Source organism: Gymnoscopelus braueri (genome assembly GCF_963280865.1).
Source record: "Gymnoscopelus braueri genome assembly, chromosome: 9".
Taxonomy (NCBI): Eukaryota; Metazoa; Chordata; class Actinopteri; order Myctophiformes; family Myctophidae; genus Gymnoscopelus; species Gymnoscopelus braueri.
In genome coordinates, this window is record NC_137610.1 from 55,234,521 (window position 1) to 55,247,270 (window position 12,750).

General features: G+C 39.6%; 2 protein-coding genes across 2 annotated transcripts in view; both read right to left on the minus strand.

Moving 5' to 3' along the window:
* The window catches only part of LOC308092388 (mixed lineage kinase domain-like protein), a gene marked incomplete at its 5' end in the record, with an annotated part of 98,566 nt that overhangs the window by 3,036 nt on the left and 82,780 nt on the right, over window positions 1-12,750 (minus strand). The window lies entirely within an intron of this gene.
* Window positions 1-12,750, minus strand: part of LOC308092387 (uncharacterized protein) — a 31,893-nt gene that overhangs the window by 3,036 nt on the left and 16,107 nt on the right. The window contains exons 14-18 of the mRNA XM_080438248.1: window positions 3,739-4,188; window positions 2,603-2,728; window positions 2,021-2,198; window positions 1,442-1,542; window positions 446-572 (exon numbers count right to left, since the gene is read on the minus strand). Coding sequence (XP_080294374.1) covers window positions 446-572; window positions 1,442-1,542; window positions 2,021-2,198; window positions 2,603-2,728; window positions 3,739-4,188 — 982 coding nt within the window. The remainder of the gene's footprint in view (window positions 1-445; window positions 573-1,441; window positions 1,543-2,020; window positions 2,199-2,602; window positions 2,729-3,738; window positions 4,189-12,750) is intronic.

The window sequence follows — 12,750 nt, forward strand, 5'->3', positions numbered from 1 at the left end:
GTCCAAGAAAATGTGGGGGAAATCACATACCCTCCAGTAACCATCGAGGAAGCGTATCTGATACGCAGGAGGAGGGGCTGGGGGCAGCAAGAATGTCAACTTTTTCATGTGATAACGTGGCGTCTGAGGTGAAGGCTTACGTGTGGCTATTGTCTTGACTATTATATGACTTCTGGCTATTGGAGTTTCAAAGTAATTCACACATTAACTTAACAATAGAGCGGTTATTTCATTCAGTGATCACGCGTGCGTGTATATACGCGCGCATGTGCGTGTGCCGTGCGCGTGGGAGGGAATAATTATCGTATTCCCTCCAAAAAAGACCTAGAACACACCCCTGGAATGTACCATGTCAAAACGTCAAGTCAGATTCTTACTTATTGAACTCATTCTGAATCTAATTGGTTTGTTTTTCTCTACCAAAGACTTTCCACTGAGAACTCACCTGTAGATGCCCTGTGCAGCATCCAGACACATGCGAGCCTTCCTGTCCCACTTAAGCTTAAGCTTGGAGTTGTCCAGAACCTCTCTCAGACTTCCCTTCTCACAGTACTCCATCACTATGAGTCCTGCTGGTAGGAAAAAGGAAATATCATATGTTATAGGGCATAGCTGTGGCGGCCATTTTCTGGTTCCACTTCAAAATAATCAATGCATTTTTCCCATTGACATTTCCAAAAATATTTATATCAATTAATTTAAGCCTAGAATCAAGCCATCCAGGGTCCTGGTGAATCATGACCATAAAACATTTTTTTCTGTGATTTTTTAAAATGTTATATTTAATTATATGATATACTATATACATGATTCACCAGGACCCTGGATGGCTTGATTCTAGGCTTAAAATAATTGATATAAATATTTTTGGAAATGTCAATGGGAAAAATGCAGTGACTATTTTGAAGTGGAACCAGAAAATGGCCGCCACTGCTATGCCCTATAGGACAGTGGTTCTAAACTTGTAGGCTGCGACCCCCAAAAATAATCACATTTGAACTGGGGACCCCCCCCCCCACCCTGATAAGCACTTGGAATTGTAGGAGTTGAGGCATTACATTTAGTTTGACTCGGTTCCCACAGATAAATATTGTGAAAATAGCAGATCAACAAGCTCACAATGCCTCGCAAAGTGAGGCGTATTTTCACAATATGTGCCACTTTCTTATATTATTTGACAATTTGGCCAATTATTAGTTTTTATAGTTTTTGATGCATAGATGATTCTTTGTTTTGTATTAAAAAGGTCATACAAGTCCTTAAATTGTCACTTTACTGTCATCTGGGGATCCCCTCAAACTCATGACCCTGGGGGTCCCGACCCACAGTTTGAGAACCACTGATATAGGAGACAGGCGCAAAGTAAAAAAAAGCAGATGATGATGATGTGGTTTCAATAATTCTTCTCAACAAGTAAAGGACAATTATAAAAATTACTCACCATCGGCACCCTCGAAACAGACTCCAAACATCCGCAGTATGTGTGGTGATTCATAGCTGATCATGGTTGCGATCTCTTTCTCGAATATCTTCATCACCTCACTTTTAGGGAAATAATACAATACATAGATTAACACCCAGCCAGGCCCACTCTCTCCCCACACTGCACCTGATTGACAGTAAATCTATTTTGTTAATTTACAGCAGTGGTTCTCAAACGTTTTCATGCCAAGGACCCCCAAATTGATATGTATTTGGCCGTGGAACCCGGCCTCCATTCATCGTTGCGTTTGGCATCCGACGAATGCCCAATAGGGCACAGCAGTGGCGGCCATTTTGTGGTTCCACTGATCCCATAAATATTTCCCATAGAGATTTCCAAAAATATTTATATCAATTATTTTAAGCCTAGAATCAAGCCATTCAGGCTCCTGGTGAATACCATAAAACATTTTATTCTGTGAAAAGAAATGGGTATTTAAATGAGTAATTAAATATTCTTTTTTTCCTTATTCACAGAATCATATATTGCATTATTATAGTATAAGAATGCTATCAATTCAAAACGTGTGCCGCAAACCCTGGTATAGTGGTCTGTGGACAGAGGTATCTTTTGATGGCCACAGGATATTTCTTGTATTCTCCCTTGTGGACTTCTGAGATGTCAGTTTTCATGATGGGTGTTATGGGGAGATCAAAGGTCAGGTCGTCACGGATGATCTTTCGGATGCCTTCAGGAATGATCTCAGACTTCTGAACTGGTGACGGCAAAACCATCAATGAGATTAAAGAAGAAAATGAAAACATCAGACAGCTTGTCAGTGAAACTAAATCCCTTTCTGGAATAAAAACATTGATAGCACAGTCTAAAGTCACTGAGGGATACTGCTGTGAAGATAATGACATGACAAAACTGCATTCTATAGTTACCACAGTGACTGGGGATTTGTTTGTCCTTAATTGTTTTATTCAAATTGAAAAAGTCTATATACAAAGCATAATGTGAAATATGTCTAACAAATAAATAACCCTTTCTCTGAAGTCTGGGATGACAAATCATCCTGACCTTTGTGGGTGAAATACAAAGTGGAATAGTTCACAAACCATAACATGCACTATATTGAATGATATGTGGCAACTGACCTTCAAGTTGTTTACTTACGCATTTCAATCATTTGTTTCACGTCTGCCTTAGCATCCAGTTTCAAAGAAATAGCATCCAGTTTCTCCACAATAGTATCCTGTTGGTCCCTCATATGTTCCTGTTGGTCCACCAGATGTTGCAGCACTGTGAAATACATGTGATATTAAAGCCGATCACACAAACAAGATCAACTTCATAAAGGTGTGCCAATGTAGCCTATATAGCTTCAGTTTTAGCCATTAGACAAACATGAAGCACTTTTTCCACTTACATGAGATCAAATCTGTTCCACTGGTAGACTGTTTAATAATAATAATAATAATTAGACCTGTTTCAAATTGAAATAGGTCAGCTTCACCCAGCTGAGCGCTGAAGAGTCTAGGGGTGGGGGGTTAGGGGTTAAGTGACTCGCTCAGTGACACCTAATTGCTGGGACCAGGAATCGAACCTGGGACCTCCTGTTGCCCAGGTGGGCTCTCTACAAGCTAGACTTCCTTACCAGTGGACCCTAGTGATGTTATGCTCTATGAAGTCTATACCAGTAGGCTATGTTAGGCTAAATCAGCAAAGTTACAGTATATCAAAATGCTGGATTTCCATTGTGGAGTTTGACATGATAAGCTCTCCCACACAACGTCAAAAAGAAAGGCTCAAAGTGTGATGATAGACTTCATGCATAAATGTCTTAAAGGTACAGGGTAAGTGATTTTCTTTGGTTAAAATAAGTGTTAAATAGCTCAATATTCTGATAGTACTCATTGCTATAGAGTGTCTGTTCAGTAACGGTAACTACATGTCTCTACAGCTCTTTTTTAAACAGAACATTTATTTTCAGGTCGGGATAGCAATTTTATCCAATCAGGATAGAGCACTCAGTCAGGATACAGATTAAACAAGTGAAATTGGAAGTGATGACACTAAGAAATGAACGGACAAATGTGGATCTGGAACACTATAAAAAATGAAGCTGATAAATGGGTACTATCTCCTGATTGGCTGAAATGTTGTCATACTGTACCTGAAAATGTATGTTCTGTTCATTAAAGAGCTGGAGAGACAGGGAGAAACACTCTATACAATGATTACTATCAGAATATAGTGCTTTATAACCTTTTAACACTTACCCTACCTTTAATACACAAAATAATTCTCACTTTTCTGGATCTCGGCACAATCCTCCTTCCTGTCTGCTTCATCCTGTTCCCGTTGAGAAGCTGCATCAAACAGCTTATGATCCATCTCCACCTGCAGATTCAGGGACAGCACCTGGAACGCATCGTTGAGACGGTTGTTAAGGCTCTCAAACTCGTCCCCATGGTTGTAGGTGTTCACGATCCGCTTGATGAGATATTCTTTATCAGCTGTGTATTTTTTGACGACATCCGCAGCAGACTCGAGCGTGACCTTGAGCTCCTCGAGGGCCGTGTACACCTTGGAGTCGGGACAGATCTGGACCCCGTTTCGCTTGGTGGCCTCCAGCACCTGCTGCAGCCCTTGCACACGGCCATTCAGACGCGTGCATCGTTTCTTGTTGGCCTTGACCTCCTGGCAGAGAGCGTAGAGTGTAGTCGCTATGCTCAAGATGGGGTCTATGAAATCCATGACTGAAGGGAGAAAGGGGGACAGATTGAGGTTGAACTTCAATAGACTGAATCTGAATTTTGCACGCACAAACAACATTTCCACCATGTTTAAAAGGATCCGTGGCTAATAAGCCAAATATGCCTTAATACATTATAATTGTCCTCCATAACTAAAATGTCAAATTAAAAACACCTTAAATATTGTATTCATTTTAGAAACAGTTACTCTTTCACTCAATAGGGGCAATGGTCGCACGTTGATGATGTCATTTGCCCATGTGTGGTCTAGCCCTATGGAATTTATGGAAGGTATGTGAAAAAAAAACATATTTAAAGTATTGATTTGATGCTCATATTAACTGTAGGAAGTATTAAGTTGTTTTTTATTTTCACATGAATTCCATAAATTCCATAGGGCTAGACCACACATGGACAAATGACATCATCAAGTTGCGACGGGCATTGTCCATATTGAGTGAAAGATTAACTGTTTCTAAAATAAAATATTTAAAGGGATCACCCCCAAAATGACTTTTTTTCTATCGATTAGTCACCCCATGGCCTTTCAAAATCCAACCCCACGTCCAAGTCGTGAGAGGCGGTAACGGCTAAAAAGTACGGGATTGCCAGGCAGGGCGAAGTATGGCGGGTGGATTGCCACCCAGGCCGTTACGGTAGCCATGAAGGCCTGCCTGGACCTACCTGAAAATATGCTGGCCAACGGGGCCCTGGTAAAGCTAGGTGGACCAATCATTCGCTTAGTGGATAAACATGATTACAGAAACATTTATGAAAAACATTCAGCAAGGTTTGGAAGTGGAAGGTGTCTCTCCCCAGACAACAAGATCGCCCAACACCAAACTAGCTGGAGGAAATTCATAAATGACCTATGCTCCCCAAAGAGCAAAAGGGTTTAAGTCAAGTAAGTCAAGTCACCCCATGGAGACTTGAATTCATGGATATCTTTTAGTTTTTGTCTCATTCCTAAGCCAATAATTTGATGACCGGCAGCGGTTCCGGTAGGAGACACAAAGAGTCTCCTGTGGTCATCAAATTATTGTCTTAGGAATGAGACCAAAACAAAAAAATATCCATGAATCCAAGTCTCCATGGGGTGACTAATCAATAGATTAAAAAAAAGTATTCTTTTGGGTGAACTATCCCTTTAAGGTGTTAATTTTTTTTTAATTTTAGTTATAGAGGACAATTATAATGTATAAAGGCATATTTGTCTTATTAGCCAGGGATCCTTTTAAACATGTTCTTCAGGTATGTATTATGATGTCATAGTTATACACTAATAAGGACACATGCTGTCTAACTCGTCTAACTCAGCTGTGACAAAGATTGCCACAGAATTGGAGGAACAGCAGGTCCAAGGAGCCTCAGGCCACAGCTATACTATGTTATCCTATTAACCCTGTAAAGCATTGTGCTCATGACACATACTTTAATTTAATGCATCAAATACAAAGACACCATTGTCACACATAACGTATTGTGCAGATTCCATTATATGTTGTACTAACAAATATAAAGCATACATTACAACTATCTGCACTTCTCAATCTCAGCTAATACTGCGGTGAGGACAGTCAACAGAGGAAGAGGCGGTCAGTCACTGGAGGCCACAGGTATAACTACTTGTGTTTTCTCATGCAATGTATTGTATCCACTACACTGCCAGACTTTAATTTACTGCATGAATACAACAATATCATTATCTAATGCACGTTGTTGCATGTGTATGGAACTCATTCTAATAAACAACCTATTTACAATAACAACGACCTTCACTTCTCAGCTGAGCGCCGAGAGGACAATAGACAGAGGATGAGCCAGTCAGAAGTGAACCAATCATTGGAAACAGCCGAGGCCCACAGGTCACAACTCATTTTCCCCATAACCCTGTTATCCATTGTAGCCACTACACTTACATATTGTCATTCAACATGTATACACAACATCATAATTGTCACAAACATTGTCATTTACAGTATATGACGTGCTGTATATACATACCATCAGTATTTTTTCTACATAGTTTACTACATGCAGAAAATAAATGATGATTTCTAATCTATAGTATGCACACATTGGGCAACTCCCATCATAACTGTATTGATAAGTCGTCCATGGTGTCCTATCCATCTTTGCAGAACCACTCTATGAGGTCCATCAATACACAACACATAGTAAAAGGACCACAACAAAGGACACACACTTCAGAAGAGCCTGGACACCTCCACTACAACTCACAGCAATGAGTTGATTTTCACACACAGAATATGGATAGCGTCTGCATTTCATGCAAGGCTGTCATGTTCCCTTGGGAAACATCAAAAGGTTCTATTGGTATCAAGTGCTTCCGTGCCTGTTGCCATTATGGAAGGATCCAATTCCAGCCATTCATTGATTCCCCCTTCCTAAACCAAACTCTCTGTTTAACAGGAACTCTAACAAATCCAGCCAAGAATGTCACTGGTAGTGGAGTTCAAACAAGGACCAAAGATGAGTGTACAGATGTACCACATAACTCCCTCTGCAACATGACAACAAAGCGTCTACTCTAACACCAAATGTTACCTCGTGTCCATCGTCACCTACACTTCTGCATTTATACACAATTTGTCATTGCTACATGCACGCTCCTGAAGGGTGCTTTTTTCTAGTGTAAAGAACAATGAAATGGTGAAACTTGTGGTTTAGAGCGGCAGCTCCTACACATGCTTTCAAAGGACTCTGCTGTGCAGTACTTTAGATTCACATTCAAGCACTGAAGGCTGGTTTGTACTTAGTGCTTGTGCACCAGTGACGACAAGCTCACAACAACACATCGCACGCTGCAACGTGTAGTGACTGTGAGCAAGTTTTTTTAAAGGGTTATAGGTCTCTTCAGGTCATAATACCACAACAAGTCTATGTTGTTTTTCTCTTTTTCTCTTTCTTTTGTCTTTCTTCGGCCTGCGCCCCGGGCTATAGTGTAATAACTGGCCCTACAAATACCCAACCTCTGAACCTTTGAAATCTAGACAAGACAAACTGGTCCTGTTCTCTCCCTGCTGTCAAACTATTTCAACAATCACTTCTTAAAAAGGAACTGAAAGCTCATGGTGAAACAGTGCCATGTTGTTTCTGATGTATCACTATAGTAAGGGCCATTTAACACAATGTGGTAATCAACCTTTCAACCTTTCCAATGCAGCCTCAGTTTAAATCACCATGACAAAGTGCTTCTCCAGTTAAAGTGAAAGTGAAAATAAACAAACTGGATCATGATTCTATGTCTCATTTGAAAAGACTTATACAGTACTACACATGCTACAGCAGTAATACCTCTGGGTATCTTGTATTGTTGAATGCCACAGATGGCCCTGACTGTTAATGTAACTCAGAGAGTGTAAAAGGGAACTGACATTTATACAAAGCAAAATCCTCTACACTCTCACTGTTAAATTAACAGTGAGAGTGAGGATTGATCTGAGTTCATTTATATTGATACAGACACGGTGCACATATCATACTTACTGCAGCCACACTCAGTTCTGTAGCAGGCCTACAGTCTGCTCTGTACTGTAGAGAGAACTGTGGACAGAATAAACAGGAAGTGGGAAAAGGAAATTACCATTACATGTAAACTTAGCAGCAACTTAGCAACAAACTGATTTCAATAAAACACATTAAAGAACTTAAGGAGCTCATTTACCTGTAGTGAGTGTCAATGCAGGACGCCTGTTCACACCGAGGACACTGAACTGAAACTAGATACTACAGCTTGTTTCTACAAGACTCTGCTCCTCCTATTTTCTCTACTTCCTCTCTGCCTGACAGTCTGACATGCCTTTGTTGTTGGAACTAAGATTGAGCCAATGGCTCCATGTCTGACACACCCAAGCACAGATTGCTGACTTACAACTATATATGATTTGCTCAATTAAATAATGAATTAATTGAGAGGGACCAGTGTATGTGTTCTGAAATGTTCTTTAAAACACTTAAACCCTATATATATATATATATATATAATATATATATATTTCTGAAATATTCTTTCAAACACTTAAACCTAAGAGAGAGACACACACACACACACACACACACACACACACACACACACACACACACACACACACACACACACACACACACACACACACACACACACACACACACACACACACACACACACACACACACACACACACACACACACACACACACACACACACACACACACACACACAGGGTTCCCCAGGGCTCTGTACTTGGTCCGCTCCTTTTTACCCCTCCACACCAAATCTCTTCACCGTAATTAGCTGATGTACAATTGTAGAATTGTAGATACGTGGGTCCGACCGTTACAAGGTCGACGAATTTGACCCGGGGCGAGTGTGTTTTGCGGGTGTTCCTGTATTCGGTTAATGTATCAGAAGAGTTTGTTTAAATACGTTCATTTAATCAACTGGTATAATGCCCTAAAACATTCTGTATCATTTATTTAACCTTGCGTTTGATTCTTCCAGGCAATACTGACATTGCTACTGTACATTTTAGCATTGTACATGTATGTCAACTCATCAAACCTAGATTAATGACAGATGCAGATCCATAAACAAACAATCACAAAAGGGAACATCCACAATGAAAAGAGAAGTTTAAATACTTCTCTCTGTAAGCGGTCTCTGTCCATTCCAATTTTCAAGGTATTCAACTGTTGCAATAACTGCTGTTTATCATGGGAAATATTGTTTGTGAGGATCCCCATTAGCTTTAGCCATGACAAAAGCTCATCTTTCATGGGGTCCGACAATTCACTTTATGTCAAAAATAATCACATAAGCACTTTTATTCACATTCCATTGTTCTTCCCCCAAATCCTAGAGTCAGCTGGTGGTTGACACTGTGAAGTCTGCAGAAGGCATTCCTCCAGGGTCGTACATTCCTTTGGTCATCTTATCTCCTGTGTACAGGTTTGTCAGTGGGGGGGGGGGGGGGGGGGGGCCTTTCACCATCGATGGACTCGGGGCACTTAACTCCATGAAGTGTGTCCTTAAGGGTCCATTTGGTTATAAGAACAGAAGACATTGTAATGCATCTTTGTGTGTTCATAATTGTCATATGGGGCGATAAGGCTGCACAACACCTCAATTCTCTGAAACTACAGCCTACAAACCTCATATCCTGAGTAAAGATAGTTATTTTTGTCTGTGAGTAGAGCTACAGTGAAGGGGGAGGACACAGAGGGGGCTGATGATGAGCCACAGAGGTTACGTGAACGCATGTTACAAAATGACAAACCACCAGTGGTGGAAGAAGTACTCACATTTTGCACTTAAGTAAAAGTACCAATACCACAAAGTAGAAATACGAAAGTCTAGTATTCAAAATGTACTTAAAGTACAAAAGTATTCGCATTAAAATATACGTAAGTACTGAAAGTAAAATGACTCATTATGCAGAATGTCCCATTTCACAAGTTTCCAAATGTCCAACCTGTTCCAAAAAATGTTTTGAAAATTGCAGATCTACAAGCTCACGAGACGCGTTGTGAGCTTGTAGATTGACTAATAAGTATACATATAGATCTGAAGTGGTTTTGTAATAATCAAAATCTACAAAGTAACTAGTAACTAAAGTTTTCAAATCATTATAGTAATATTTGCCTTTGAGATGTAGTGGAGTAGAAGTAAATGATTGAAAATTGAAAAACACAGTAAAGTAAAGAATCCTCAAAAGTACAGTACTTGAGTAAATGTACTCAGTTACTTTACACCACTGCAAACCACAGGTTACTGTAGTAGTCTCTCGAGGGTCGACAGACATGCCTTGAGGGTGACTATTACTGTCTACATGTACCGTATACGGTATGTGAGTGGGATGGATACACAGCTCTGACGTTTGACCTGACCAACATCCCAGACTCTAAACAATCAGCAGACATATGAATAAATACAAATAAATCAGGCCAGAAGAAACTTGACATGACGAGACAACTGACATATTAGCCTACATAAAATAAATAAAATACTCGTTACAGATGACCAACCAGAGGTTAGTGTTACTGTCATCGTTTGTCACTATAATGTTGTAGTGACATTTAGACAGAAATGTGTACTCTGCCTATATCTAAATCTGCTACATGATTGGATCATACTGATGTCTGACACAAAGACAATATTGTATCATAAAACAATAATAAACGCATTATACAAACGGTATGTGATAATAGGAATCTTTCATGGTATGGCACTGGTAAAAGACATTTAGACAGGAGTCAAGAAGTCCTTCTCTGAGTCAGTTTATTGTACGGATCGACCCGGGGAGTTCTCCAAAGACCATTGAGAATACAGGGGTTTATATATGCTCTCCTCACATCAGTGTTGATTTTGAAAGCAAATTTTGATTTAGTTTTAGTCATAGTCTTTTGAATAAAATTCCATTTAGTTTTAGTCATATTTTAGTCACCTGAAATATTTTAGTTTTTGTCTAGTTTTAGTCAACTAAATATCATAAGATTATAGTCAACTAAAAATGTACAGTTGATTTAGTTAACTAAAATGTATTATGGCGGGCATTGATGGCGTCGTAATGGCTGATTTTACACCTGGTTGCATGCTGAAAATAGCAGATCTACAAGCTCACAGCGACACGTTGTGAGCTTGTAGATCTGCTATTTTCAGAGCGCAACACCAGAGCGCAACCAAACATAAAATGACTTGTCTTTTAGTTCTACTGGATCTCTTCTCCACTAGATCCCTCACTAACATTTAAGTCTAGTTTTTATTTGTTGACGAAATTGTCAATATATAGTCTTGCTTTATTCATCATAGCTTACTTTTTATTTCGTTTTTATTTAGTTTTCGTCATTGAAAAAAAGTAGTCGAACATTTTTCGTCATAGTTTTAGTCGACGAAATCAACACTGCCTCACACAACATTGGTCAGTTCAACCAGTCACACAGGATTCTTTGTATTCATCTGGGGTCAACATGTGGCACCAATTACAGGCCGACCTTTACTGAACCTAGATCATATAAACATTCGATGCAATTAACTGGACAATGGATATCCTAAACTAGACATGGCAGTTCTTAAACATATAAAGTTTGCATACTAACTGTATGTGTATTATCAGAATACGTTTATGGATTATAAACTGTCTCGCGTTAATTCCCTATCAAGGCAGGAACATCTGCAGAGTGCACTACGTACAACAGCTGATGGACACAGAGCACAATGGGTTAAAATGTACAGTTCAGAATTTAATCAGACGTTAGTTAAGGTGATAGTGATCATCCTGTTCATTACAATTGAATAATTCAGAAATAATGGAGGCACATGAGTGAGGCATATTATAATAATGGTCTTAATCAGGGGTCTTCAACAGGGTGTCCGGGACCCCTTGGGGGTCCTCAGAGTTACTACAGGGGGGCCGCCAAATCTTTGTGTGATTGGATCTTTTTTATTTATACATTAACCACTTAAACCCTATAGCATCCATATTCTGAGGGGAATATTAGCTGAAAATAGCAAATCTGCAAGCTCACCAAGCGGGTGTGAGCTTGTAGATCGGCTATTTTCGGCGAAGAGGTATGGTGTAGAAGGAGCAGACCAAGTACAGAGCCAAAGGTCAAGTCGAGGGTTCAAGTGGTTAAATGTCTGAAAATACAAGTGAACATGAAGCCAACATATTACTGGAAAAGATTATGCGTAAAATAATCAAAACCATAAATTTTACACAACACTAATGAGTTCTGTCAAACAAGTCTATGAAAAAGTTTAATCTGCAACACAAGTCTATGTACAATATGGGGGGTCCCTGCTTCATCTCTCTCTCAGCTAAGGGGTCCTCAGCCTGAGAAACATTTAAGACCCCTGGTCTAAATCATCACATATTGCCCATAAGTGGTGGACAGCTTCATTCCTCTACTCACGGCATGCATTAATGAACACCTTTCTTTTATCATACAGAGTTTGTCACAATGTTCTTTAAAGAGCACCAAGACCAACTCAGTGGAGTCTGTCTTCATTCTTTAAGAACAGATTTATGCTGGTCGATTTATATCAAAATGATGTTGAATTAAGCTAATTTCTCACCATAAAAATTTTATTAGACAGATTAGAAAATGTAAAACAGTTTCTAAAGCCAACATGGTCCTTTGTAAGTATACATTTTCCCTCCTAAGTAAGTCCTAAGTAAAGCCACCTGGAGAAAAGCACATCCTTTAAGAAATCAAACCTCAGGCTATGCACTGTGACAATCCACCATAGAGACACACGGCCGGAAGCGGAAGGCCTACAAATCCACGCCCACTTTTGACACTCGGGGTCCGTTAGAACGATGAACTGCAGCTCTCAATGCAATCTCTATGAGAGGCATTGTAAAATACCGTCATTTCACTGGTTAACTACTGAGGCTGTAGCGATTTTTTTTGTGTTCTAATAATCTGTCCCATTTGTTTAATTTGTCCTTTTTAATGTCCCATATCTTTCATCTCGATATAATACCCACAATATACTATAATATACTCCATCAGTATGTCAAAACCGCTAGCATCGGAGATCCAGAGTTTAAGTGGTCGCA